General features: G+C 35.8%; 4 protein-coding genes across 10 annotated transcripts in view; 2 read left to right on the forward strand and 2 right to left on the reverse strand.

Annotated features, from left to right (window-relative positions):
• Positions 1–9,267, reverse strand: part of LOC135071764 (uncharacterized) — a 14,471-nt gene extending 5,204 nt beyond the window's left edge. The window contains exons 1-3 of one of the 2 annotated variants that reach the window (XM_063965558.1): positions 9,113–9,267; positions 1,265–1,379; positions 76–232 (exon numbers count right to left, since the gene is read on the reverse strand). The gene's annotated coding sequence lies outside the window, so the exon portion shown is untranslated. Of the gene's footprint in view, positions 1–75; positions 978–1,264; positions 1,380–9,112 lie in introns of those variants that run through there. The other variant, XM_063965557.1, reaches the window with a different exon arrangement.
• The window catches only part of LOC135071766 (NIF3-like protein 1), a 27,592-nt gene extending 12,986 nt beyond the window's left edge, over positions 1–14,606 (forward strand). The window contains exons 1-6 of one of the 3 annotated variants that reach the window (XM_063965561.1): positions 10,791–10,850; positions 12,508–12,721; positions 12,814–12,945; positions 13,355–13,531; positions 13,747–13,946; positions 14,377–14,606. In XM_063965561.1, coding sequence (XP_063821631.1) covers positions 12,516–12,721; positions 12,814–12,945; positions 13,355–13,531; positions 13,747–13,946; positions 14,377–14,561 — 900 coding nt within the window. In that variant the 5' untranslated portion in view covers positions 10,791–10,850; positions 12,508–12,515 and the 3' untranslated portion in view covers positions 14,562–14,606. Of the gene's footprint in view, positions 1–10,790; positions 10,981–12,507; positions 12,722–12,813; positions 12,946–13,354; positions 13,532–13,746; positions 13,947–14,376 lie in introns of those variants that run through there. The other 2 variants (XM_063965560.1, XM_063965562.1) reach the window with 2 other exon arrangements.
• On the forward strand, positions 10,975–12,374 carry LOC135071765 (probable cytosolic iron-sulfur protein assembly protein Ciao1). The gene is made up of 3 exons (XM_063965559.1): positions 10,975–11,342; positions 11,428–11,615; positions 11,694–12,374. Exons 1-3 carry the CDS (start codon positions 11,072–11,074, stop codon positions 12,240–12,242), a joined length of 1,008 nt encoding a protein of 335 aa, XP_063821629.1. The 5' UTR covers positions 10,975–11,071; the 3' UTR covers positions 12,243–12,374.
• Positions 14,602–25,031, reverse strand: LOC135071763 (extracellular matrix-binding protein ebh-like). Of its 4 annotated transcripts, none has more exons than XM_063965556.1 (6): positions 24,627–25,031; positions 18,222–18,380; positions 16,790–18,131; positions 15,963–16,626; positions 15,025–15,846; positions 14,602–14,936 (listed from the first exon to the last, which is right to left on the reverse strand). In XM_063965556.1, exons 1-6 carry the CDS (start codon positions 24,681–24,683, stop codon positions 14,915–14,917), a joined length of 3,066 nt encoding a protein of 1,021 aa, XP_063821626.1. In that variant the 5' UTR covers positions 24,684–25,031; the 3' UTR covers positions 14,602–14,914. The 4 variants fall into 4 exon arrangements, with proteins under 4 accessions (XP_063821626.1, XP_063821625.1, XP_063821624.1 ...); XM_063965555.1 differs by having other exon boundaries at positions 15,029–15,846; positions 24,627–25,030; XM_063965554.1 differs by having other exon boundaries at positions 14,602–14,941; positions 24,627–25,030.
• Between the last annotated feature and the right edge of the window lie 1,225 nt (positions 25,032–26,256).

The following is a 26,256-nucleotide window of genomic DNA, read 5'->3' on the forward strand; positions in this document are numbered from 1 at the left end:
CCACCATTGAGTATAAGGTTTTTATATTTAAAAGAAAAGTTCTTATTGAAATTATACAGTAAAAATAATAATCACCTGTTTTTAAATTTGAAACAGTCCCCTCCAACTTCAATTCGTAATCCTGTATACTTACTCCTGGGCTTTACTCAATATGTAAATTTTCTTGAAACACTTCAAATTCATAGATCTTCTCTTCTCCCATGTTATCTGGGAGATTATAATAGCAAATTTCCTGCAATTAACACCATCATTGATCATGATTTATCCACAAAAGAAGATGTATACAAGAAATTTTCTGAGTTGACTGGTCATAGGTTTTTGTATACTGATGGTTCTAAAACTGAGTCTGCAGTGTCATTTGCTGTATTTGATAGACTATCAAATTCTGGTATTGGTTATAAAATTAATTCAAATACAAGTATATTTACAGCCGAGGCCTTAGCTATTTTAGCAGCTTTAAAACACATAAAGCAAAAAAATCAGGGATGTTGTGACTGGGTAATAGTTAGTGATAGCATGAGTGTACTTGTAAATCTCAAAAGTAATAAATTTAATGCTAATTCTAATTATATTATCGCTTTAATTAAAGAATCCTGGTTAGACTTGTTCACTGTTCAGAATATAAAGGTTACATTTATGTGGGTACCTTCACATGTTGGCGTGTTAGGAAACGAAAGAGCTGACTTTTTAGCTAGATCTATAACCAATTTTTCAGATACTATTCCGGACTCCTCCAATAGTCTTAATATTTCTATACCGCATTCTGATATAGTCCCTCTATTGAAGGAAAGAAGTATACACATTTGGAAAAAGCATTGGGATCAAATAGTTGAAATTCAAAACAAAGGCTTATGGTACGCAACATATAAAGTTCCCATTGGAACCATGCCATGGTTTTGCAAATACTTCCCCACATATTATAACAGAAAATTTTTTACTACTATTTTGAGACTCCGTTTTGGCCATTGTCGGTTAAATTATCACCTTTTTCGCTTGAAAATGGTCAACAGTCCTCATTGTGAGTACTGTAACTCACAATTAGACCAAACCTTAGCACATATATTTTTTGACTGCTCGTGCTTCGGCATTCAGCGCCTTGTGCTTATGGACGAGCTGATTGAAGTTTATAACCCTGGTTCAGTCCCGTGCTCCATACAGGATCTTCTTCTAAATGTTTCAAGTTATATTCCTATGTTTAAATTCATCAGCAATACGGTTGGGCAAATCTAATTCTGTTAATTGTAAATTAAGTAAATGTATATACCTATTTAATCACTGTTCCTACAATCTTTGTTGTGTTTGTAAATATTTTTTTTTTTTTTTCTTCTTTATGGCTCTCGCGGATTGCGTTTAGCCACGACAGAGTTCTTGATGTGGTTCTTGACAAAGAATGTTCTTGACTTTTGCGTTTGGTTTTTCGGACATTGCGTTTTGCGTTTAGACAGGGTGGGATTAGGTTAAAAGGTAGGGAAACGAATTATGATTACGGAAGGAAACGGAACAAAGATATTGTGTGATAGGATAGAATCAGTGTTTATAGTGGTTAAGGATAATAAGGATAAAAAAATAATATATTTACATAAAAATACTATCATACATTATTTACAGCTTGATGTTATTATGAGTAATAAATGCAGCTAAAATATTATAGATTTTACTATCATTAGAGTTTAAGAGGCAAGTGATAGAGGTAGGGAAAGGAACATGGATGGATAAAAGCGAGCTAATAAAAGAGGAACGGTCATAAAGGCAACAATTAAAAAATATGTGGTTCATATCTCCCACATCAGATCCACAGGAACACATATCACTGTCTATAACATGAATTTTGGCCAAATGTGCTGGAGTGCACAAGTGACCAAGTCTCATTCTCGTCAAAGTGGTAGTAACTCTTTTTGAAAGGTTCATTTTAGCAAACCATGGCTTATAAGGAATAGATGGTTGAATAAGTTTATAATGCTTCCCCTTAGATTGAGTAGTCACTTCCCAATTCTCCTCCCAGGCAGATCTGAGATAAGCTTTAGGAAGGGCTGCTGTTAAATCATGGCAATAATTTGTATATGGATAAATATCTCCACATTCAATCGCTTCATTGGCTAGCTTATCGGCTTTATCGTTCCCTGTAATGTTACTATGACTAGGTATCCAAGCAAAATGTATTGAATAACTGTTTAAATGGCATTTATATAATAATTGTCTGCATTCCATGATAACGGGATAACTGGTATTACTCTTAAACGGAAATTTTAATAATGCCTGCAAAGCACTTTTGGAATCGGAAAAAATAACAGTCTTGTCTAATCTCATGAGAAGAACGTACTCTAAGGATTTAAATATTCCATAACATTCCCCTGTAAAAACAGACGACTCAGGAGGAAGTTTAACTTGTTGAAAAATTCGATATTGTTGATGGAATACGCCAACTCCAACGTGACCCGTTGGCGAGTGTTTAGATGCATCACAGTAAAGATGATGCCAACCATGCCAGTTTTCACTTAATATCTGTCGAAATTTAACATCAGCATTACGGTCATCTTTGTTTACATCTAAATTAAGATGAACTGTCGGAGTAAGGATCAGGCACTCAAAATTGACAGTAAAAAGCGGAAGGAAGCAGGATCTGTGTACTGGAGCTTGAATAGATACAAATTTGCGGTAACTTATAACTAAGCAAGGTGGGGATTTGCGAGACCAATAAGGGGAAGTATCAACTAAATCAGACAATCTGTTAAGCTTACTGTAAATTGGATGATTTAATTGTTGAAGAACGCGAAATAGGTATTTGTCGCATAAATATTGGCGGCGCAATCTCAAGGGTGGCTCAACACATTCGGCTTGAAGGGCATTGATCGGACTCGATTTCATAGCACCAGCCACAATCCGAAGTGCTTTAGATTGGATTGCATCCAATTTATTTAAGCCAACTAAATTACATGGTTCTAGGAAAAAACTACCATAGTCCAATACGCTTCTTATGATTGCATTGTACAACAGTCTTAATGAGGCTGGATGGGCACCCCACCAGACTCCAGAAACGCATCTTAGAATATTAAGTAACTTTTCACATTTAGCAGCTATATTGTAACAGTGAGGGACGGCAGTTAGTTTCGCATCTAGCGTGACACCCAAAAATTTAGCATCATTTTTAACTGGGATGGCGCTACCATCATAGAGAACGGATACAGATGGAGGCACTCTCATTCTAGTAAATAAAATTACAGAACTTTTGGGAACCGAAATACTTAGGCCATTTTCATCTAACCAGTTTTTGAGAACAAGCAAACTATTTGTCAAAGAATTAGTTATGTTCTGGACAGAGGCACCCGAGATATACAGAAGCAAGTCATCAGCGTACTGTAGTATATTTACTTGATTATTGAGTGCTAAATCTAAATCATATGTATACAAGTTGAACAACAAGGGGCTTAAGACGGATCCTTGTGGCAATCCCTTCCAAACAAACCTTTTGTAGAAGCGGTCATCATGAAATACACTGATATATCGCTCTGAGAGTATATTAATAACAAAATTAACTAATATAGATGGAATTCTAAGTCGATGAAGTTTATTTATAAGTAAATTAATTAGGACGTTGTCATATGCAGATTTGATATCTAGGAAGGCCGCTATAAGTGACTCATTAGAAGAAAATGCTAGGCGAATATCGGTAGTAAATATCCCAATACTGTCCATAGTTCCTCTACCCTTTCTGAAACCATATTGATTGTTACATAATAACCCTGTGCTCTCTACAAACCATTCTAAGCGATTCTTAACAAGGTGCTCAGCCAATTTAAAAATTACTAATGAAAGTGCAATCGGTCTATATGAATTAGCGTCAGAGCTTAATTTACCAGGCTTTAAAATCGGAATTATTTCTTGTGATTTCCATGCATTTGGGACATTACCGTTAAGCATTATAGAATTGATCAATGTTAAATAATAGGAAAGACTAGAATCACTAAGGTGCAAGAAAAAGGAGTAAGGAATTCCATCCTCTCCTGGTGATGAATCTTTAACATAGGACAAAATTCCTTTTAATTCACAGAGAGTAAAGGGCTCATTCAAAGACCCAGAATTACTATCGAGGGAATTGTTCATGGATGGGTTTGTAAATGCGGCACATAATGGTACAGAAGGAGGGGCTAGTTTATCTAAAAATTGGTCTATTACAGTATCATCCATGTTATAAGGTTGAGGTTCTTTAAATATAGATCTGTATCTACGGACATTGGACCAAATTACTGATGGGGAAACATCCGGAGATATTGATGAGCAGAAGGACTGCCAGCCTTCCCACTTTTTTTTCTTGAGCAATTTCCGGGTGGCACTCATTACTTCCATCAAATATTCAAAGTTCTCAACAGTAGATTCAGACCTATAGTACCTCTCTGCCTCTTTCCGATTTTTGACAGCTGTCAAACAATCTTGGTCCCACCAGGGAGGAGAAGGGATTTTATTTGAATTATGGTTTTTAGTGGCAAACATTTCATCAGCTGTTTTAATTAGCAATTGAGAGATTGCATCCGCGCACTCTGAATGATTACTACTAAAGACATTAGGTAACGAGGGGATCTGGCGTTGAACTTCCTGTTGGAATGCATACCAATTTGCATCAGCTAACCAATGACATATCATATAAATAGACACGTTATGCGCCTACATTATTGTATTTTAAAATGGCGCAAGTAGTCCTATTTTATGACAGCTATTCATTTTGACATTTTGCACAGAAAAGGAGAATGGGGTAGAGTGAACCTCACAGATATAGAGAACCTAAATTGTATTTTCGAATGAACTATCAAACTAATATTTAAACAAAAGCAAGACAAAACGTAACTTATTATTTTCCCTTAAATAATAATAATAATAATAAATAATAAATAAATATCCTTGGACATTTTACACTGCGCTTCTAGTCCCAAACTAAGCAAAGCTTGTACTATGGGTACTAGACAACGGATATAAACATACTTAAATACTTTTTTTTTTGTAAATACATACTTATTATACATAGAAAACACCCAGTCCAATACAAACAAATATGTTCATGCACACAAATGTTTGTACTGTGCGGGAATCGAACCCGCTACCTCCGGAATAGTAGTCCGTTTCGAACCACTACACCAAACGGCCGACTCAACTTGAGTCTTATGCCTTTTTTGTCTTTTATAATGAGTTTTCAAATCCGGATTATTTTTATGTGCAAAATTTATGAGGTTTTACCCTGAGATTAAAAGTGGAATATTCTCTAGCTAGCTACAGACAGACAGACAGACATGACGAACCTATAAGGGTCCCGTTTTTGCAATTTGGCTACGGAACCCTAAAAAGACATTAAAATTCGATTATTTATACAAATTGCAATCTTTTTGGGATCGGGAAGTAGCATTTCTGACTGTAGGCTTTGAAATATAATCCTCGATAGGAAAACATAGTCCGCCCATATTTTTCATATTAACCACAGTTTTGATTTAGCAGACTGTAAATTTATACAGGTACATCAAATTTGTTTGGGACTAGAAGCGTATTGTAAAAATGTCCAAGGATAAATAATAATAATAAATAATTATTATTATTCGTTTCTGCTATAATTTTGTTCCTCGAGTAAGTCTTTTTCGTTTGATCATAAATCATTATAATCATACAGTAATAATAGCCATAGCATTGATTTTATCGATTTCGGATGAATACAGGAATACATAATTATAATAATATTCTTTTCTAGAGAAAAACAATTCCGTGAGTTAAATGCAGAGTTCTTAAGTGATAGATATTCGCCCCAACTTCCCCTGGCAGTGGTCTCTAGATTTTAGCTCAAATGTCAAATTCAACCGTCAACCCTTGTCAAATTGAATAAAAATTAAATTTAACTTTTTACTAATTAAACTGTATTTACGAATGAAATGACACATTTTTCTGGTTCATAATAGTGGCAGTGTAATTTGTACATCAACTAAAAACACACGAAGGCATATTATCAATCAATCAGGAAGGCAATCGGGAAGTGCATTCGTGGCTGTTCGCGGCAACCGATCATGTACGACTGAATGCAAGAGGTCCAATTGTATCTCTTTTGCATTGCCATTCTTGAGCGGGTATAACGTATCTATACTATAAAAACATCTTAAGCGCGCTCTACACTCGCGGCGCGAAAGGCCGCGAAAGCCGCGAAACGCGTGTGTAGATGGTTTCGCGGACTTTCGCGCGTTCACGTTCACGCTTCGCGCCGTTCCCCGTTCGTTGTCGGTTTTTTTGTCCCGCGACAAAGGTTCGCGCTTGGTTCACGGCGCGCGATCGCGAACGCAACTACACTCGCAGTTTTTCGCAATAGCTGAGAAGACGCCGTCGCAAGTGGTTGTGCATTATTGCGTACTTACTAACGTTCTTTTTTTTTAAAATGAGTACTAGGCATGGAATAATGAACTTGAGTTGAAATTTATCGAGTGTTTTCAATCCGAACCAATACTTTGGCAGTCCAAACACAAGGACCATAAAAATAAAAATAAGACCCACTATGCCTGGACGCGGAAAAAAAAGGACTCACTTATGTCCAGTTATAGAACCTATAGAAAGAAAGTTAAGGATTCCACTCATAGTGGGGCAAGCTCAAGTGAAATATATAAACCCATTAAACATGTTTTATTTGTGTCTTATTTTTAATACATAGGTAATTGTAATACGATATAGCACAGAGCGTCACCGCAGCAGCGACAATCACGTCGTCATCCATTGAGGCCGCGAACGAGACTGCGAGGCTTCGCGAGTGTGGAGAGACACACGCGAACGCGAAGTGCACGGCGCGAATCGCGGCGTGAATTCACAGCAAGAATCGCGAGCGAGTGTAGAGCGCGCTTTAGCAGCTAACCTATACTTCATACGAGGCGGACGCCTTTCTGATGTTTTACCTACTTCATTAGGAAATGTAATTACAACAGGAAAGTGATCACTTCCGAATGACGAGCTTAGTGTTGTCCAGGTTAAAGAAGAAGCTAAATTGGGTGTGCAAATAGATAAATCTGGTATACTAATACCTTCGTTAGGTAAAGTCCGTCGCGTCGGCTCACCGGTATTTAATAAACATAAATTTAAATGATCCATTATATCTAAAGTTCTAGAGCCATAGAAGTTTGATCTAGTGCTGCCCCAGGACTGGTGCTGGGCATTGAGGTCTCCCATAATTAAAACTGGTTTTGGAATATTAACTAATAAATTCTCCACTTCATCAAATATTACTGAGGAAGGATGAGGAATATAAAGGGACACAAATGAAATATTACATATACTAACTGCTATAATTGAGAAATCACTATTATGCTGGGGGATGGGTATGTGGGTGAAGGAAACAGATCTATTTACAAGGATAGCTACACCGCCGTAGCCATCACTTCTGTCTTCTCTTATACAAGAGAAGCCAGGTACTCTAAAATGTACATGAGGTTGTAGCCATGTCTCTTGAAGAGACACAGCAAATGGTTTAAACTTGTTAATTAAATAAAAAAGTTCACTTTTCTTACTACTAATGCTGCGGCAGTTCCACTGCAACACTAGGGAGCTTTGATCCATTTTGAGAATTACTTTCCTGTATACTATTGTTAGGTATGGCAACGTTGGACGGTAAAGAAACTAAATTTGACTTAGATAATGATGTTATTAACGCAATGATTAAATCTTTAATAGGTATGTTAAAAAGGGAATTAGGGTCATTGTTATTTAGGGCACATCCATTTTCAGGCTGAGGAGCATTATAATCCTTTACTAACTCACTATGGGCTACACGATCATAGCCCTTTCCATGTTTAGGTGGGGCTTTCGGTTTTAAGTAAACTGTTTTATTATATGACCTGTTGCTATTGTTAGGTAAGTCAGAGTTATATCTAATTGATGGAGATGGCGGAGGAGAAGATATTAGGACACTTGCATATGACTTAGTAATGGGTGGATGTAACTTCAAGGCTTCACCATATGACAGACAATTTTTAGCCATAGTTTCCTTAATTCCCTTTTGCCTATCAAATTCTGGACATTTCCTATCTGTAGCACAGTGAGGACCGGAGCAAAGGCAGCAAATACTTTCTTCTACAGTACATCTATCTCCCGAGTGTCCCTGACCACATCTAAAGCATCTGGGAGTAGATCGGCACTGGCTTTTGACATGACCGTATCTACAACAATTGAAACATTGAATTGTTGGAAATATATACAAATTTACTGGTAATGAGTTATAGCAAAGAAACACACGCTTAGGTAAGACCTGGCCATCAAAGGTCAGGACAACAGTCTCAGTAGGGACAAATTCAGTTTTACCATTACTTGTTACTTTCCTTTTAAACCGTCTGACCTTTAAAATATCACCACAACCTATGGGAACTGATATACTAGTTTTAACCTCATCATCAGTCCAATCAGTTGGCACTCCTCTAACCACTCCCATACGGGTCACATTAGCTGCTGGTATAAATGCTTTGTAATTATATTGTTTTAACAATGCACTTGAGACAAAACTGTTTGCATCCTCAAAATTTGAAAAAGAAATTACAATACGGTTTCTACCAATTTTTTTCAGACTGCCATTAACTATATTTCTGAACTTGTTCTTTTTCAAAAATTGGCCAAATGAAATCGGGTGAATGTTAGATAGACGCTCATTTGATGGGTCTTGATCTTTAAGCACATGAATTAAGTAAGGGGCTGCATCAGAAGCTTCGTAGCGAGATCTGCCTACAAAAGTCGGTATACGAGGATTTGGGCTTTCAGTGGAGTTCATTGGAATGGGTTCCGACATGGGAGAGTTTGGAACTACAAATTTATCAGGCGGATTAATAAAGATATTAGGCTGGTTACTTTCCGTTTCACATAAACAACTGTTAATTTCATTCGATGAATTTGACCTATGTTTCCTCTTTTTGTTGCAATGTTTACAATATTTGCGGTTTATAGAACGTTTCCGAGTAGAGCTAGATTGACCAGCATCTGAACAATCAGTGTCTCTTTGAGATCCTTCGGTTTCAGAACCTTGTGAGATGGTTACAAAATTAGATACCTGGGGGACGCCGGTCCCGCCAGGATCGTCGGACTCATCCATGAAACTTTATAAAAGTGAAAAACTTACCAATGTACAGGAATTTTTACACTGATTATATTAAATATATACAGATAATTAATATACACACTATTTTACAACTGATCCTATACAATATACTATAAAATTAATGAAATTTCAAAAAGAGCAAAAAAAGGACGACCGAACAAACCGACGTTTCCCGCGCTTTTTCTTTGTAAATATTGTAAATAGCTTTCTTCCTGCCAGATAAACACGTGTTTTGACTTGACTTGCTTTGATGTGTTTTGAATTGACTGAACGGATTTTGAACTGACTGACGTTTTTAACGTCTACTTTGACTAGGCATGGAAATGATTGCTATTTTTCATTCATTTTCATTATATGAAATGATGATTCTTTTTCATATGATTTCACATGCGAAATTTCACAGGCAATGATTTTTATTCGCAGTGTTTTAATGTAGCTCTTTCATATAATGTGCTACTTTTAATTAAGTATGAATTATGATGAACGATTGCTAATTAGCTAAAATATGAAATGTAACAACAAAAAACAAACAGTTTCACAGCACAGTATGTATGCAACAATCAATAACCGCGCGACTAGTGAAAAATCATTCATTTCATTTGCCTGCTATCTAATGAAATCATACGAATCATGCCAAGGAAATCTAAACCTTACACCTTTGAGTTTAAAGTTCATATTTAAAATGCCCAGTTTCGTCCGTCATCACATCTCTTGTCCTTTTCTAACACGCACATGATCAAATCATTCCTTCTTACTCGCTCGGTCGCTTCGCAGAGCTGCGCTCACGGACTTCGCTCGAATGAATGAATGAAATTCATGTGATTCGTGATTTCATTGACTGTGAAATTATAGCAGTCTATGTGAAGTAAAATAGCAGGTGTGATTAATGAAATTCATTTCATATGATTTTTCACCTGCTATTCATGAAATGTTCCATGCCTAACTTTGACTGACAACTGCTTGCTAAAATAATGGACTTGGAAATGAAATCCATGATCCTTTTTGGAAAACTATGGAAATAATTGGACATGAAGAAATATTTGAAACAAATGAACATTAACGAATTAACCCGGATATTACGAAATCAAACTACTGAAGACATACAACATGGATCATAATAAGTTTCACTATTTGACTAAATTAATGGACTTGGAAATGAAATCCATGATCCTTTTTGGAAAACTGGAAATTGGACATGAAGAAATACTTGAAACAAATGAAGATTAACGAATTAACCTGGATATTACGAAATCAAACTACTGAAGACATACAACATGGATCATAATAAGTTTCACTATTTGACTGTGGGATATTCCCATATGATTGGGGGACTCTACCTGAAGAAGGAGGAAGAAGCATACGAAGCATAAATGAAGCTACCCTGGAAATGAAAAAAATCAAGAAGATTACTGATGACTAGGCAGCATGGTCTTGGACCTTAGCCTGTTCCAGAAGGAACGAATGCACAGATATAGATATACCTATATAGATGACCCACGCTGAACTGTCCCGCCAAACTCAATGACAGGGGGGCGCTACCATCGTTCAACTATATGGTTTCCAACATGGTAAAAATCGGAACTAGCGATTCGGTATTGACGGTGGCGCCCCACTGTCAATGTCATGCACAGGACAGTTCAGTATTTTGGAACTATATCTGTGAACGAATGGAACCAAAAAAAAAAAAAACAGGGGATGACGGAAGACCACAGATAACTATATATTAGTCGGAGACGGAAGACACTTGAATATTTTTGAGGTTAGGTTATTTTTCAAGTTTGGTTAATGGTTTTAATCCATTGTTACTTCTATAAAAACTCGATCTTTCTTAATCGCATTTAAAAGAATACTCTGCATTCATACACTTATAAAAATTTGGTATTTCTGAGGTAATTTTTTTGTAGTGATTACTAATACAGTTTGGTAAATAAATTGAAAGAATTGACTTTATTTTATATTTTGAACGACTACAAGTAAATTATGGCTAAGCTAGAGCTCATGCAAAGCTTAAATGGCCACAAAGGTATTGTATGGAATGTGTCATGGCACCCTTTAGGTAAAATATTTGCTTCTTGCGGTGAAGATAAAATTATTAAATTATGGAGTAATGAATGTCAAGAATACACCACAAAGACAGTCCTCGTCGATGGTCACCAGCGTACTATCAGAGAAGTGGCTTGGTCACCTTGTGGAAATTTTCTTGCATCTGCCAGTTTTGATGCAACTACTGCAATTTGGGATAAAAAAAGTGGTGTGTATGCTAATGATTAGCAAAAGTATTTGTAAAAGTTGGCAGTTTGGTAAATATCCATTTATTTTTGTCAATATTTTTAAAGGTCAATTTGAGTGCAATGCCACATTAGAAGGCCATGAAAATGAAGTGAAAAGCGTAGCATGGTCACCCTCGGGTCAGCTGCTGGCGACATGTGGTCGGGACAAATCGGTGTGGGTGTGGGAGGTCGCTGGGGAAGATGAATATGAATGTGAATCTGTCCTGAATGCGCACAACCAGGATGTTAAGAAAGTTTGTAATTAATTTCATATTTATAATTCTATCATACCAAATGATAATAAGATTGTGATACATTCATTATGTTTATAGGTGGTATGGCATCCTACATTAGATATCTTGGCCTCGGCTTCTTATGACAATACAGTGAAGATGTACAAAGAAGATCCTGCAGATAATGATTGGACCTGCATCGCAACTCTTATATCACATGAATCAACAGTTTGGAGTTTGGCATTTGACAAGACTGGGGAAAGATTAGCCACTTGTAGTGACGACAGAACTGTGAAGATATGGAAGGAATATAAACCAGACAATCAAGAAGGTGTCATGGTGGTTGACAGAGACTCTGTCTGGAAGTGTGTTTGTACTTTGTCAGGATTCCACACGAGATGCATATATGACATAGCATGGTGCCACAAGACTGGCTTGCTGGCAACAGCATGTGGCGATGACATTATAAGGATCTTTAAAGAAGCAGAAGACTCCGACCCCAATGCACCCACATTTGAATTGATATGCACTAAATTAGATGCCCATTCTCAAGATGTCAATTGTGTAAAATGGAATCCTACAGGAAATCAAGAGCTCTTGTCCTGCAGCGATAATGGAGAAATTAAATTATGGAAATTCACTGAGTAGCTATAAGAAATAGCTAGCTAGTTCATTAATATATTGTTAACATTAAAAGCAAAAGTGGTGGCTATGGCTGTATAGGAGTTCATGTTTACATTTTATTTTATTTATCAATAATAAACTTATTTTAATGAATGATTGATTTGTTTTTTTTTTTGCTATAGTATAATAATATTATGTTTTTTTAATAATTTAATAGTGATGGATGAGTTGTTATTACATAATTTAATATTTCCTGGAATACTTTATATTATTATGTAATTTTTTTCAGTGTAACTAATGCTATTTAAACTTGGGAGGTTTGCAAACTTGTGTAAACCAGCTGTAAGGTATTATTGTTCAGTCAAAGTATCAAAAATGTCGGCTGAAATAAGTGCTGGTGTTCCTTTGAATAAAGTGGTGACTGCACTGGAAGAATTTGCCCCCAAGCAGCTAGCAGAAGGATGGGATAATACTGGTTTACTTGTTGAGCCATACACAGCAAAGTATGATTTATTGAATTTTCATACAAAATACTTTAAATTTTTAAAGTAATTGTAGATATGCAGTAGATTAATGTGAACTTTAATTATTTCAGGAATATAACAAAAATCATGCTCACAAATGATTTGACAGAGGATGTAGCCATAGAGGCTGATGCAAATGGATGTGAAATGATTGTATCTTATCACCCGCCCATATTTGCGCCTATGAAATCGGTCGTCCAAAGGTAATCTTTTTTGTATTGCTAAAATATTTAATTAATTGTATACTTACTCGCATTTTTTCGCACGTACGAAATCAAACAGGATGTCTAGCTTCTTCCCCTTTCCTTACCGTTTCTCTTTTTATTTACGGGACACCCTGTATTATGGAACTAATTTCTGTTGATTAAAGAGTTTCTAAATGGCACTAATTTCTGTTGAATAAGGAGAGTTTCTGATAATGAGCCAAACTATTGTATCTACTACATACTTTGAATAGTGAAGAGATCGAAACCAATACAGATTCATCATTATACATTCAGCTGAAAAAATATAACATCACGGCACGGCGTCCTTACTATCCCGACGATACACAATACACAATACCTCTACATAAAACTGGAGTTATATTTATACTTGGAATACACTTTTCAGGTCCTGGAAGGAGCGAGTGGTATCACTTTTGTTAGAAAAACGAATTTCCCTTTACTCACCTCATACTAGCTGGGATTGCGTTAGGGGCGGCGTGAACGATTGGTTGGCATCTGCATTCGACTTCCAAGAGTCGGTTCCTATTACACCAGGGGCTGACCCTAATACAGGAGCTGGAAGGTATTGTATATGTTCTACTATTTAAGTGCCTTTTCGCACCGGTCGTGACAAGTCATGTTAATGTGAAAATTATAAAGGCGCGCGCGCACGGATGATTTTTGTTACCGTGACAGTATTTCTCTCTTCGATAATACTGTACCACGACAAAAAAAGTCACCCGTGCTCCCTAAGAAGAATGGAAATAATTTATTTATTTGAAAACTTGTTTATTACAGACTTTTGAAGCTTAGCAGTGGGATTTCCTTACAACAAGCAGTATCCAGTGTGAAACAACTCACTGGTCTCCAACATGTACGCGTAGCTGTTGCTAAAGGCAAAACCATGGAACCATACCATACCATATCGAAGATTGGACTATGCGCTGGGTCTGGCAGCTCGGTGCTCAAAGGCGTCAGTGCTGATCTTTATTTAACAGGTAATATCTAGTTATGTAATCCGCGTTATCAAAATAATACAGTTGCAATCTTCGATCAAAAATATCAACTAGATACACTAGTAAATAAGACTACACTACTAGATAAATAAGAACACACTTGAGAAGTGAATTCTTATTTAATTAATTAACGCCAACTCACAGTTACCGGAGTGTAGATGGGAATTTTAAAGATTAATTACAGTAAATTGCTTCTCAAGTGCGCTCTTATTTCCCTGAGACGTATTTTTTTGTGCTGACCCGATATCTAGTTGGCATTGTTGATCGAAGGTTGCAATACACTTTTTAGCATTTATATTTCGTCAATTCCAAACCCATTTGATCTTCCTGTAATAATTGAACACTAGAAAAAAAATTAGGACATACTTGTTAAACTTCATGTTAGATGTTGAACGTGCATAATTTGTTAAAGGTGAAATGCTCCATCATGACGTCCTGGATGCTGCTCAAAAGGGAATTTCAGTTATTTTAACAAACCATTCCGATTCAGAGAGAGGATTTCTACGGGTATATTCATCATATCTTGAGAAAAGACTTGACAATCAAGTTCAAGTGTTTGTAAGCAAGCTTGATAAGGATCCCTTAACAACTGTTTAAATATGTAATTTATTATGTTTAAGTAATAAAATACTTGAAGTAGTTTGTAAATATTTTATTGGTTCTTAGTATTGATACCTTAATCTTACCACAAAGTATTGTTATACATTTTGTTAGGCTCATATTAAATTAATGATTTAAATATTGACATGGTGAGATCATGGTTATTTTGTTCTGATAAAACATGCACGCATTCACAAATAGCAATCAACTCACATTCATTAGTGCTATAGGACTACACTTTCAATCCCGATCCAGTAAGACTAGACAATCGCTTTTACCTATCTACAAAAGTTGGCAAGATCTTTGTACGTGAACTTTTGTATTCCATTTCTTCTCTTCATTTCTTCCGTTTAGTATCCGATGTGCGGGAAACTGTACTGAAAATGTCCATTTTTAATATGTCATCTACATACACACATTTGGTTATTATGTTGATATTACGAGCATGCATGCGACTTACTTACGCAGAGCAGATTTTTCTGTATTTTTAGTGTTGTAATCTTTTATGTGTTCCTTATTTCTTTCTTTCGATTGATGTTTTTTTCTTTGGGTGCTGTGACCTGATCTAACTTTGCATACGGAAGAAACAGTGCCATTCTTGTCGTCATATTTAATAACATATTCACTTCTTCTAGACGATCTTCGTCCATTTGTATTGTTGTTCACTCTATCGGCGCCGTCTTTTTCCATCTTAGACTGCTTGGAGGTGATACGATGATTCAAAGAGTTTGCTTCGACATCTTTGTTAGAGCGTGGTATTTCGATTGCCTTTACATTTTTATCTTTAATTGTGTGACCGTTGGATTTTTTAAGTACATCCTCTTTTTTAGCAGATCTAGGTTTATGAATTTCTTGGCGGTTTTCATTATTATGTGATGAAATATCGACTTTGTTATTTAATTTTTGACGAGATTTATATTGATCCTTTGCGCTGCCTGAATTACTGATACTTTTATCTAAACTGTTTCTAGTTCGACTTGCGCCTTTGTCTATAGTGTTAGATTTTTCAGGTGTAGACAACTTTTCTGTTCGTTTAACACGATGATTTACCTTGTTTGTTATTTGTTTCTTGTCTATAGAACTTAATTCTGATTCTGATTTCTTTTTTTCGTCTACTTGCTTGGAACTTTTGATTCCAAGCGGCACTGGTTTTGCTTGTTGTGTATTGTAATCATTCATTTCATTTTCTCTTATTTCCACATTCGCATATAGGGGAATGTCTTCTGCCGTATCATTACGATTTTTGTCGTTGCTGACTTTTGTTCCCGAATGAACTTCATTCCTAGAATAAAATAGCAATGATTAACAATACGCTATTTACTTGTACGAGTATTGTGTTGTTAGTAAAATGAAAATATTGTTAGATTTTAGTTTTTGTAGTAGTCAAAAAATATATACCTTTGTTTTGTGTTTTCTTTTCTGATATTGTTTACTCGTGTTTCGTATCTTTTTATCGTATCACCGACATAATTGTTATGATTCTTTGCTGGTGCAGAAAGACTGCGACTGGTCGACGTCTGTAAATCGTCTTGCTTTCTATTTCTCGAGCGTCGCGTTTCTTGCACAGCCTTGTTGGAATCATAGACCTGTTCAATTATAGGCTTTAGAATTACACCTTGCTCTTCAGGTTTTATATATTTTGCGCGCGACCTTGGAATGGGCACAGGAGCAAAATTAGTTTTCAGCGGTATATTTTGATAATCATGGGAATCGGTAGATTCAGCGTCACTGTTTTGAGCGCTGTTGGAATATTTTTTTATTAGTCTTACAGATTCGAAAGTATTGAAAGTATTTTCTGATAAATCAGTCCATGGCAAAGCTGATTTGCTTTCAGTACGATTAATCTTTTTGTTTGTGCTACAGTCATTTTGTTTTATACCAAAATACGTGAGTTCACTTTCACGTAGTTGTCTCGTCTTAGGTGTAGGTACTGGAGACATCTGCAAGACTTGCAATTTGCCTTTGATAGCTGCGGTATTTGATTTTGAATCTGTATGTGACGAATGTTTTTCGTTGATTGTGTTAGATCTTTCAACTTTTGAGCTCAATTCTTTTGGAGAACCTGAAAAAGACAATAATAAAATATAATATATACATTGTAAATATTTGTAAGACATTCGTTATTATCGTAATTAGACGTTGTAACTGCTCTTTAAAATTATTGTGGTAAGGTATACTTAGCAAAACTTAAGAACCTTATCTGTATCAAGAAAATATTTACGTACCTTTATTTATTGTCCTAAGTGAATTTGTAAAGCTCTTTTCCCTTGTTGTCTCAGTTACATAATTGTTTATGGATTGTTTGTTACTATAAATCCTGTTCGCTTCCAATTCTTTGTTAATTAGCGATACTCCAACAGATACCGGGCTGTCAAGAGACTGAATAGTGTCTTGATTATTCCCAAATGCCATGTTCTCTCCTAAAAGATATGGTTTGGGCTTTGGAATTTTATTCTTGAGAATACTTTTTGTAGCTGCCGTATTCTCATCAAATTCTGCAGGTTCACCGAAGTCTCTTAACCTAAATTCATCAATAGTTTGCGTCACAGGAAAGTCACTCTTTTCGCCAAATAAAGTTATCGGTTTTTCAAATTTATCCCTAATCGGTACAAAAGCACTCCTTCTTTTACGAAAATCGTTAGTGGGTGGTGGTTTTTCATCAGTTGCTATTATATTGACTCTTCCCGATTCTGCTGCAAAGTGCAATTCAGTTTTACAAAACTCCACTTTTTTAACCTTGCGATCACCGTCTTCATTCGATTTTTTATTATCGTCATCGTCTTCATCTCCTTCTATGGTCATAGGAACAGTTATTGTGAGTTTCCCCGTTGATTGTAATGCTATGTTATTTTCCTGTGGGTCCTCAATGACGATATCATGTTCTTTGTATGTTTTCATTTTGGAACTTTTATAAGATGAATGTTTGTTTTTGATATGTAAATTCTCAATTGAATCTCGAATATTGTACTGTTTTTCCCTTCTCATAAAATCTTTTTTATGTGTGTCTTCAGTGTAATCATTAACGATTTCAGATGATTTACAAATACCGCTGTCTGTCGATGATTCCATTGCTAGTGTATCGTTGCTTTGTAAGATAATTTCGTTCAAGGGAGATGTGTCTTCGAAACTGTAACTTTTTCGCCTGTTATTCCAATCGCTACTGCTGTTTAAGAGGGATTTGTATTTTAGGGTGCTCAACGTGACTGGGGCATCTAGAAGAGGAGATGTTCTAGCGCTGTCCCTTTTAAAAGAGTGTACATCGCTATTTTCTGAATCATAAGAGTATTTTCTGTACAACCCTGAACGGCTAAACCTTGAATCCAAGTCTATGATGCTGGCGTTGTCTGTGGATGATGATTCTTCGCTCGGCATTCGTATAGAACTTCTTCCAGTTGTACCCCTCCACTTAGAAGGTTCCGATATATCCATATCGTCCGGCTCTGTCACTTTGTAATTTTCAGTTTCAATATTCGACTCTGGTGATGATTCTAATGGTGTCGAAGATATTTCTAACGGTTTTGTGGGGAAGCTTGGCGACTCTAAAATGTTGAATCCAGAAGATATGACCTGAAACAAAAAAATATGATTTGTGTAAGAAGTAAGCAGAGTAGGCAGAGGTGTGGTCTTCCCAATCTCTGAATGTTGTTCTATACTGACCCTCCTTGAAGAGTGGAGCATATACGAGGAGGCAGGGACGCCGGGCCCCGAGGTGGAGTGGTAGGCGGCGCGCATGACGCGCACGCGCGCGCCCGGCCCGCTGGCATTCAGCACCTCCATCGCCCGCGCCACTCGCCGCGTCACGCCACCCTCCGTCACCTGCAAACGTCAGACGTGCAATGTTGTTTATTTATTACCGTAAAAAGCAAGTCTATGTCTACAACAGAGACAAAAATAACACACCTATCGCACACGAATTCCTATACAATTTGACAAATCCATAACCGAATGGGAATTGTATTCCTTCATGAATTAAGGAGCTCATACGTAGGTATATAAGTACCTGATAATACCCTACTGAAAATTTTGCGGTATAAAGAAGCAACTTTTGCTTTTTGAAAGAAATGACTGGTTACATAATGACTATAATCTCAATAACGTTGCCGTCTAAAGAAAATGCTGCATAAACCTACCACTTTTGAATTATGAAATAGACTACCTCCTGCTACATAGAGGAAAATATACTACGTACCTAGTTACGTACGTACGTGGTGTGTTTTCCTATGTTGTATAATTTTCCCCTCGACCAGTGAAATAATGTCCCTTATTATCTACGATGCGTGTAGTGAGTTAATGCATGGTGCAGCTCATGGGTATACCATGTAAGAGTAGGCATGACATGCCATAGCCTGGTAATTATGGAGTGCGTAGCTTACAGCTTAGCTACTTAGTCATCCAGTAGCATTCATGTTCTACAATTTTATTAAACATGACTAGAATAATAAGTCGTTCTTATCTGGGTAACTGTGTTACATAGAAAATAGGTACTTTTGTTTGACAATCACCCTCGGTATTTATTTAAAAAGTAAATAGTTGAAAAGCGTTTAAATTATGAATGAACCTTAACATGACTTTAGCAACACTACTTTCAAGTAAATAGTACATGAATTATTCATGAGGCTGAGCTTTGATGGCTTCAACTGTTATTATAACTGTCTAGCAAGTGCTTGGGTAAGTATTCGACGGAGCAACGTGCCGTAGAAGGCAGCGGAGCACTTGCGCTCTCCTTGCTCATAGAGATCCGGTTAGTAGCGCTGCAGGATTTCAGGAATTGACTAATTTTCACTGAATTCCAGCAATCTAAAAGTTACTGGTGTAAAGATTATAAAATTACCTGTTGAACTGTTGTTAAGCAACTTTATTTAAACGTCATTTTCTAATTATTATTTTTTTGTTGGTTCAATTTAAGCGGTCTTATCGATTAAAAAAGCGATCTCCTTCGGTCGTGTTAGCTAATAAATGCTTTCATTTTCTATCAAAGGTCGATATCACTAAGATAAAGGCAAAATAGTGTTTTAGTTAAAACTTTTAAATAAGAAGACTATAAAAAGATTCAAGTCTGGTGATCCGGTCCGTGTGTAAACCCAATTTCTCTCTGGAGAGGATCCAAGCCCCGGGTCCAGTGTTTATTTATGTTATAATTAAAATAATGCTCCTACTTGGTGTTTATTTACAAAAGCTTCATTATGCTCAGGGCCCCAGGTACAAGTCTGGCGACCTTCGAGCGAGCGAGCAAGTATTTATTGTTAATAGTGACGTGATCGGTGCGGGGGCGAACGAAATTGCGGTTGTCTCGATTGCGATCTTTCCAAATGAACTACTCACTTTTGTTGAACTCGGTGGGTGTCATATTCAATATTTACTATTCGCCTACAAATAATTTGTCCTAGACAATAAGGTATATTTCCATAAGTCTTGTAGTTTTCCATTATTGAAATTCAAGGAGCTGTTGCTCAAGTTTTAGTTTTTTTGGTTAAATTATTTGTTAAAATAATAACAGCCTGCAATAAAACTTAACCAAGTTACGCAAAATAATTCTAATTTCTTATAAAAAGAAATTATGAATAAAAAATGAAGGCTTTCAATACCTACTATTTTCATGCTCCGTCAATTTTAAATTACCTTTTTACATCACGATTTTTATTTACTCTAATTGAGATATTTACTTATAAGATAAAATTGACAATAGTTGTTGATCAAGGTGATTTATTTTCAGTGGATAAAGTGACGTCATTCGTATGATCGAATGCCGACCACGACTAAATGTAAGGTCGCTGCCGCAACCCACTGACTTGCTTTTGAAACTTAAAAGCCTGCGATCTTCCAAAGATGACAAAGAGTTTCTTAGAATTGCAGTTAATGATGTCATGAAACTACTTTTACTCTTTGGATCTTTGGAAGTGAACAATCGAGTGAAATACTCCGTATATTTTAGCGTACTAAGATCATCGATTCATTCGTCCAGTTCGAATAACGGTTATTATGTTACATATTAGTGCTTATTAGGTATTTCCATTGGAAGTGGTCAGACGGTTTGATGATGCGAATGTGGACGGCATCGTGACGCGATGCTTAGCGCGGTCGTCGACTCGCGCCTCTCCGGTCTTAAATCGAGATTCAAGACGCACACATCTCAAGACGTCTAGGGAAATATCAACATGAGTCAACAAAGTAGGAAGAATTCATACAAATGAGCTACATTGTTGATTCAGTATTGATTTCCTTAGATGCCTTACTTACTTAATTACTTATTAATACGTACAGAGCCTGCCTAGAGCCTAGAATGCTGCTCTCCGTTGCGTTTATCATCTAGCTCTGGGAGGGAATATTGGACTTTGTAAATCCGATATGAGTTATGCTTATTAGAAAATTAAGAGAATTACATTGATTCGTCGGAATCGGAAGGCGTGAATCAGTGTGGTAATATAAATTAGCTTAATGTATGCGTAACTTTTAGTCACCCACGAGAGAAACCCAACGGCAACTTGTTATAATTTGAATTTATTTATATTTAGGTATGGTATTGACGTCACTAGATATTACTATCACATATTGTTCTCTGATAGTTATACCACGTTATACATATTATCCATATTCATACAGATACAATTTATCATTTATTGTATTTATCATTAATTTGCAATTCTTTACCGGAGTAAGTACAATGAATGACCAATATAATCCCAATAGTAGGTCTATGTATTAATTGTAATTAATGCGTAGCACGCTGTATAGGCAGTGGTTAACAATGGACAAAAAATAAGTACGTATGTATGGGACAAATTACAAATTAAGTAAGTAGGTACTTTACAAGTGGATGTCTTTACTAGCGTCTTGTTTGCATTAAGTTCAAAAATCTGAATCATAAAGATTGTACATATTCTGTTCTGATTTGCTAGGTTGGTACATAATTATTTTTGTCTTAAAATCTATCCATCCTCATATAATACAAAATATCACCTATCGAGCTAAGTCTAGGTTCACCTACATTAAAAATGAAAAAGACAATATCTATATTTCTCTCAGAATGCTTAAAGTTTGTAACTTTCTACCCTCTAACTACTCTCTACCTATGTTAAATGGTTAAAGCCTACAGAACAATAACTTTAACTAATAATTGTAAAACAATAGAGGGATTCTATGGCAGTTAAACCGTGAAATCCGAAATCTTATTTGAAAAACAGAATAAACAAAACCTGAAACATAATTAACGTCTAACCATTGCACCATGAAATGAATGGTTGCGAAACGTCTACGAATTATGGGGGGCTAATGAACCTGCTTGTGCGCATTTTTATTACTCACTCATTTTGATCTCTTAATTTCTTGTGGCGCAAAGCCTCAAAGGGTGCCATTGACATCAATCATGTGAATGACATAAAATTAAATACTTCCTATTCTTCCTTATGTACTGAGCAAGTAATCACTTCTTTTTTAGCATGGCATTGTGCTGTAATTATGTGGGCAAAAAGCTACCTAAGTATCTGCCTACTAAGTAGGTACATTCGTTTATGAAATTAGATGAAACGTAACACAGAATCTTTTCACACTTATTTTATTAGTTTGGATTAGGTTAGACAATTTTAACTTACTTTTGCATTTTGTACTATCTATATTTATCTATTTAAGATAACTAATCAGGCGAACCCATTGATTGCTATCTACCAAACACAAACGTTGTGTAGGTAGGTAGGTACATTATCTATTTGCAGACCTTTGTTAATCATGACCATAACCTAATTCTGTAAACTAGTGCATTAGGAAAATATTTATGGGCAAGCGGTTTACATAAAATATATTACAATTTAGAATGTTTGGAAAATAATTTTAGTTGGCAGTAAATGCTCGCGTCTTTTTCAGTATCTTGATTTTCTATTCTATTAGATATTAATAAACATGAATGTGATAGTGATAGGCATTCTGCTCTTGTTAGCATATTAGCATTAAATAGGCTAGTCAGATGATGATAAACACCGGTAACACAAAAAATAACATAATTAAACGCATACGCAGCCTCGTCGCGGCCTTTGCGCAGGATTTCCGGCAGCGTGTGCATGCGCACGAAACTGAACATCGGCTCCTCCTGCCATGGATCGTTAACCATTTTAGCGACAACCAAGCTTGGTCCTTGAAGATGAAACATAATGATGATACTTCCAAATCTTGATCAGATTAAGCCACCATTAGCAGTCACGCCATGTCAACAAAACAATGATGAAATCAGTGGCTCTACTTTGTAAAACGATACCGATTTTCGGCTGCAATCTCTGTTTTAGGCTCAATTAATTTGATCTTAGGATTCTTAGGGATACGTGTTGGTGCTTAAACAGATTTGTATAGACCATTGATTTGATTCTATTCAAGCTCTCTCCCTTGCTCAAATATCAACGCAAGCATTTGAATTTTTGAGACACAAAATGCCTGACAGAAAAAATGTTACCTACTTGGTTAGTCTAAAAAAGATTAGGTAATCTACTCTGTTTAGGTACGTTTACAAAGATAATGAATAGGAAACAATTGTTTTCTGTAGGTAGTAGGTTCCTACGTCGCGCACTTTCACCGTTCGACAAATGAATCGAGATTGCTATTGTCTACAGCTTCCTATAGCACTTCCAATTGTTACATCTCACGCAATCCCTCACTTTAGGCATACTTACATCCTTATACACAACATAATCAATAAGAAATCTTTTAAGAAAATACAATCTTAATAACTTTCACTTAGGGATCAATATCGAATTAAAGGATTTTATGTTTTGCCTCTATTTTATGTATTGGTTTCTTCCTTTAAGGACTAGGTACTTTCCTATTTAGTGTATGTACGTATTTATTTCCCTACTTAGATAGGTATCTACAAGGTAATGAAAATTGGTTTACACAAGGATAAAACTATTATTATCGATATTTTTTAAATTAACATAGTATATTAGGGTTAATAAGTAAGTAAAGCCAAGCCAACATCAACTAAAAAAATACTTATTACATAAAATAATACATATATCGACATCGAATAAAAGACATCAACGCGTTAGAGTTATATTTTATTTTATATTTCAGAGGAAAATTTAAATGTAAGTAAGCAATTGAAATGCGTTAAACACACGCCGTTTTCTTAGTTAAAAAAACAAAGAGTGAAACAAACATCACATAGGGCAATAATTTTTTTATAAACTTCTATAATTTTATTCTATGATAGCTTTTTTTTGTAGCGACAATGCAAAATCTCTCTGAGAAAATATATAAAAGTTTGTTTACTCATTTTGAATCAGTGGGAAAATTGTAAGATGCAACCACAACGATTTGGGTGAAATCGCACCCGCATAAACTACTGCATGGAATACGAAATGCGCAACATTGTTAGATGTCCAATAGGAACTAATGATTAGTAGGATATTATAATATGTTAAGCAAAAGCTAGGACATGTATTTTTTTACAGGTATAAGTCTTTATTAATTAATTAACGTACCTACTGTAAGTATAGGTGCAACAATCTACCTATGTAGGTAGGTACTTACTTAAATTACTACGAGGTTTACCCAACTATTTGGTTTAGTTTTTGCAAGATGAGGAACATTGTGAATGACCTAACGTTTGGCTTAACGTCAGTAACTAATAATTCTCGCGAAACCTAAAAGAGCAAAGAAAAAATAAGTCTGACAGACTGGTTTGTCCGGGCTTTTCATTCTCGACATTGAACTTTACCACAATGTTCCCCAAGTTCCATTTTTGTAATACTTTAAAATGTTAAAATAAAGCTCAGATAGCCGCGTAGCTTTACAGCCGTATAAGGAAACGACTACTATACTTTTTTGGTAATGACTACTAAGTGCTTTATTACTGCTATGCATAAAGCAGTTTTTTTCTCCATAGACTGCTTAATTTATGTGGTGCCCCCACCACAATCAATGAAACGAACGATATTTACACCTATAACAAAACACCCACATAAAATATTGTAGAAAGCTTCAAGTGAAAACACGTTACGCGTACAAAATTAGTTCTAGGTCTTACGTCGAAGTGTCTTTTTGAACTTAGCAAGCTCAGGGGTAGGTCGGTGGCCTCACCTTTCCATATTCGGCAGCGCCTGCCCACTCCCGCCGCCATTGACCCGCGACTTCCATCTCTGCGTCTCGTTCGCTGCAGCTACAATCGGGAGCTCTAGGCTCTTTCGTTATCACGCGCGGCCCGACTCGTGCGTTCGCCGCGCCGTCACAAAGCTTACTGCTCTCTATTCTGTAGCCGACTGCGCGAGCGACTCGCAGAACCAACTAAACAAATTTGAATATCGTTATTGCCTTCCGTTGGCAAAAAACCGTACCTACTCGATGTCAACGCCCACCACCGGTACTGAGATACCAGCCACCCAGACCTGCGAACGCGGCCCACACTCCGCGTGACTGTTGCATCGAGTAACTCACCAAATGGTGTGCATTTTGACCTAGTATGCTGAAATAAAAACTTTTTAGAACTTTCAGGTGTAAAAATATTTAATAGAAATTGTTAAAAACGGTTAAGTAGAGCCAAGTTCACCAAATATGGTATAAAAGTAACATTTCTAAAACAAGTAAATGGTAAAAGTAAGTTTCATTTCATTACTCTTTGTGTAAACATACATAGGAATCTGATACCTCTACTGATTTAGATACCTACCTAGTTGATGAGATTTTCTCTACCAGATTTATTAAAATAGTTCTAGCAAAATGTTTGTAAACTCTAGATTATAAGAGTGATAAATTGTAAGGGTCTCTCTTTGATCAAGTGTTTGTTATTCCAAGTTGATCAGTGGAGGGGGAATTTGGAGTTTCCTTTAACTTTTACTTTGTAGTATCTTTCCATACTAAGCACTTAAGTATGTAGTTTTGTTGTAACTGGTAAATAGATTTAAACTTGATTTGTAGCTATGTTTAAGTACCTATTAGATATTATTAATTATGTTAGAAGTGGTAATCTATGTACATAATGTAATTTTACCTACATACCTGATCATAAATAATAAAAAATACTTAAAAACTAAGGAAGTTTTATGAAATGGATGAGATGTAGGAAGAAAATCAACCATAATGCATCAGTTGAAAGTAATAATAAAGGAAAACTTACAATATGTCATAGTTTAATTAAAAATTATACATCATTTACAAATATAAACATGATTGAAAGATGGGCAAGCAAGATTACAGAAGCTCAATAATATTTCATAATAACATAATAACTTAAGTACAATAATATTACATTTATTTTCCCAAACTTTTCAATGATTCTGAATACAAATCTAAAAAATAGTTAGTACATTTTCTAAGCTCTACAATTTCAAGAACAGCACTGTCTTTATCCACGTTTCTTTTATTAGCACATCTGTGGAAAATAGCAACTAAAACATCCTTTTTCTGATTAATGAGGCAAAAGTTATAAAACAATTTTTGTTCATAGCTAAATGATGTTTTAAGTCCATGTTTGAAATATCTATAAAATAACTGCTGTGTCCAGCTGTTAAGTTTCTCTACTTCCAACCATTCAGACGGTTCCAAGCCAAATAGCAGGCCTATTGTAGGACCCCTTATTAAACAAGTTGTTTGTCCAGATCTATCACTGATTTTCAATGTAGCAATTGATGATATAGTACCATTGTTATTTTTGTTGATTTTAACTGATTCCAGATAATATTCAGTAAGTAATCCCCATCCTTCGTTGTGTAGT

Source organism: Ostrinia nubilalis, chromosome 5 (assembly GCF_963855985.1).
Source record: "Ostrinia nubilalis chromosome 5, ilOstNubi1.1, whole genome shotgun sequence".
NCBI classification, from domain to species: Eukaryota; Metazoa; Arthropoda; class Insecta; order Lepidoptera; family Crambidae; genus Ostrinia; species Ostrinia nubilalis.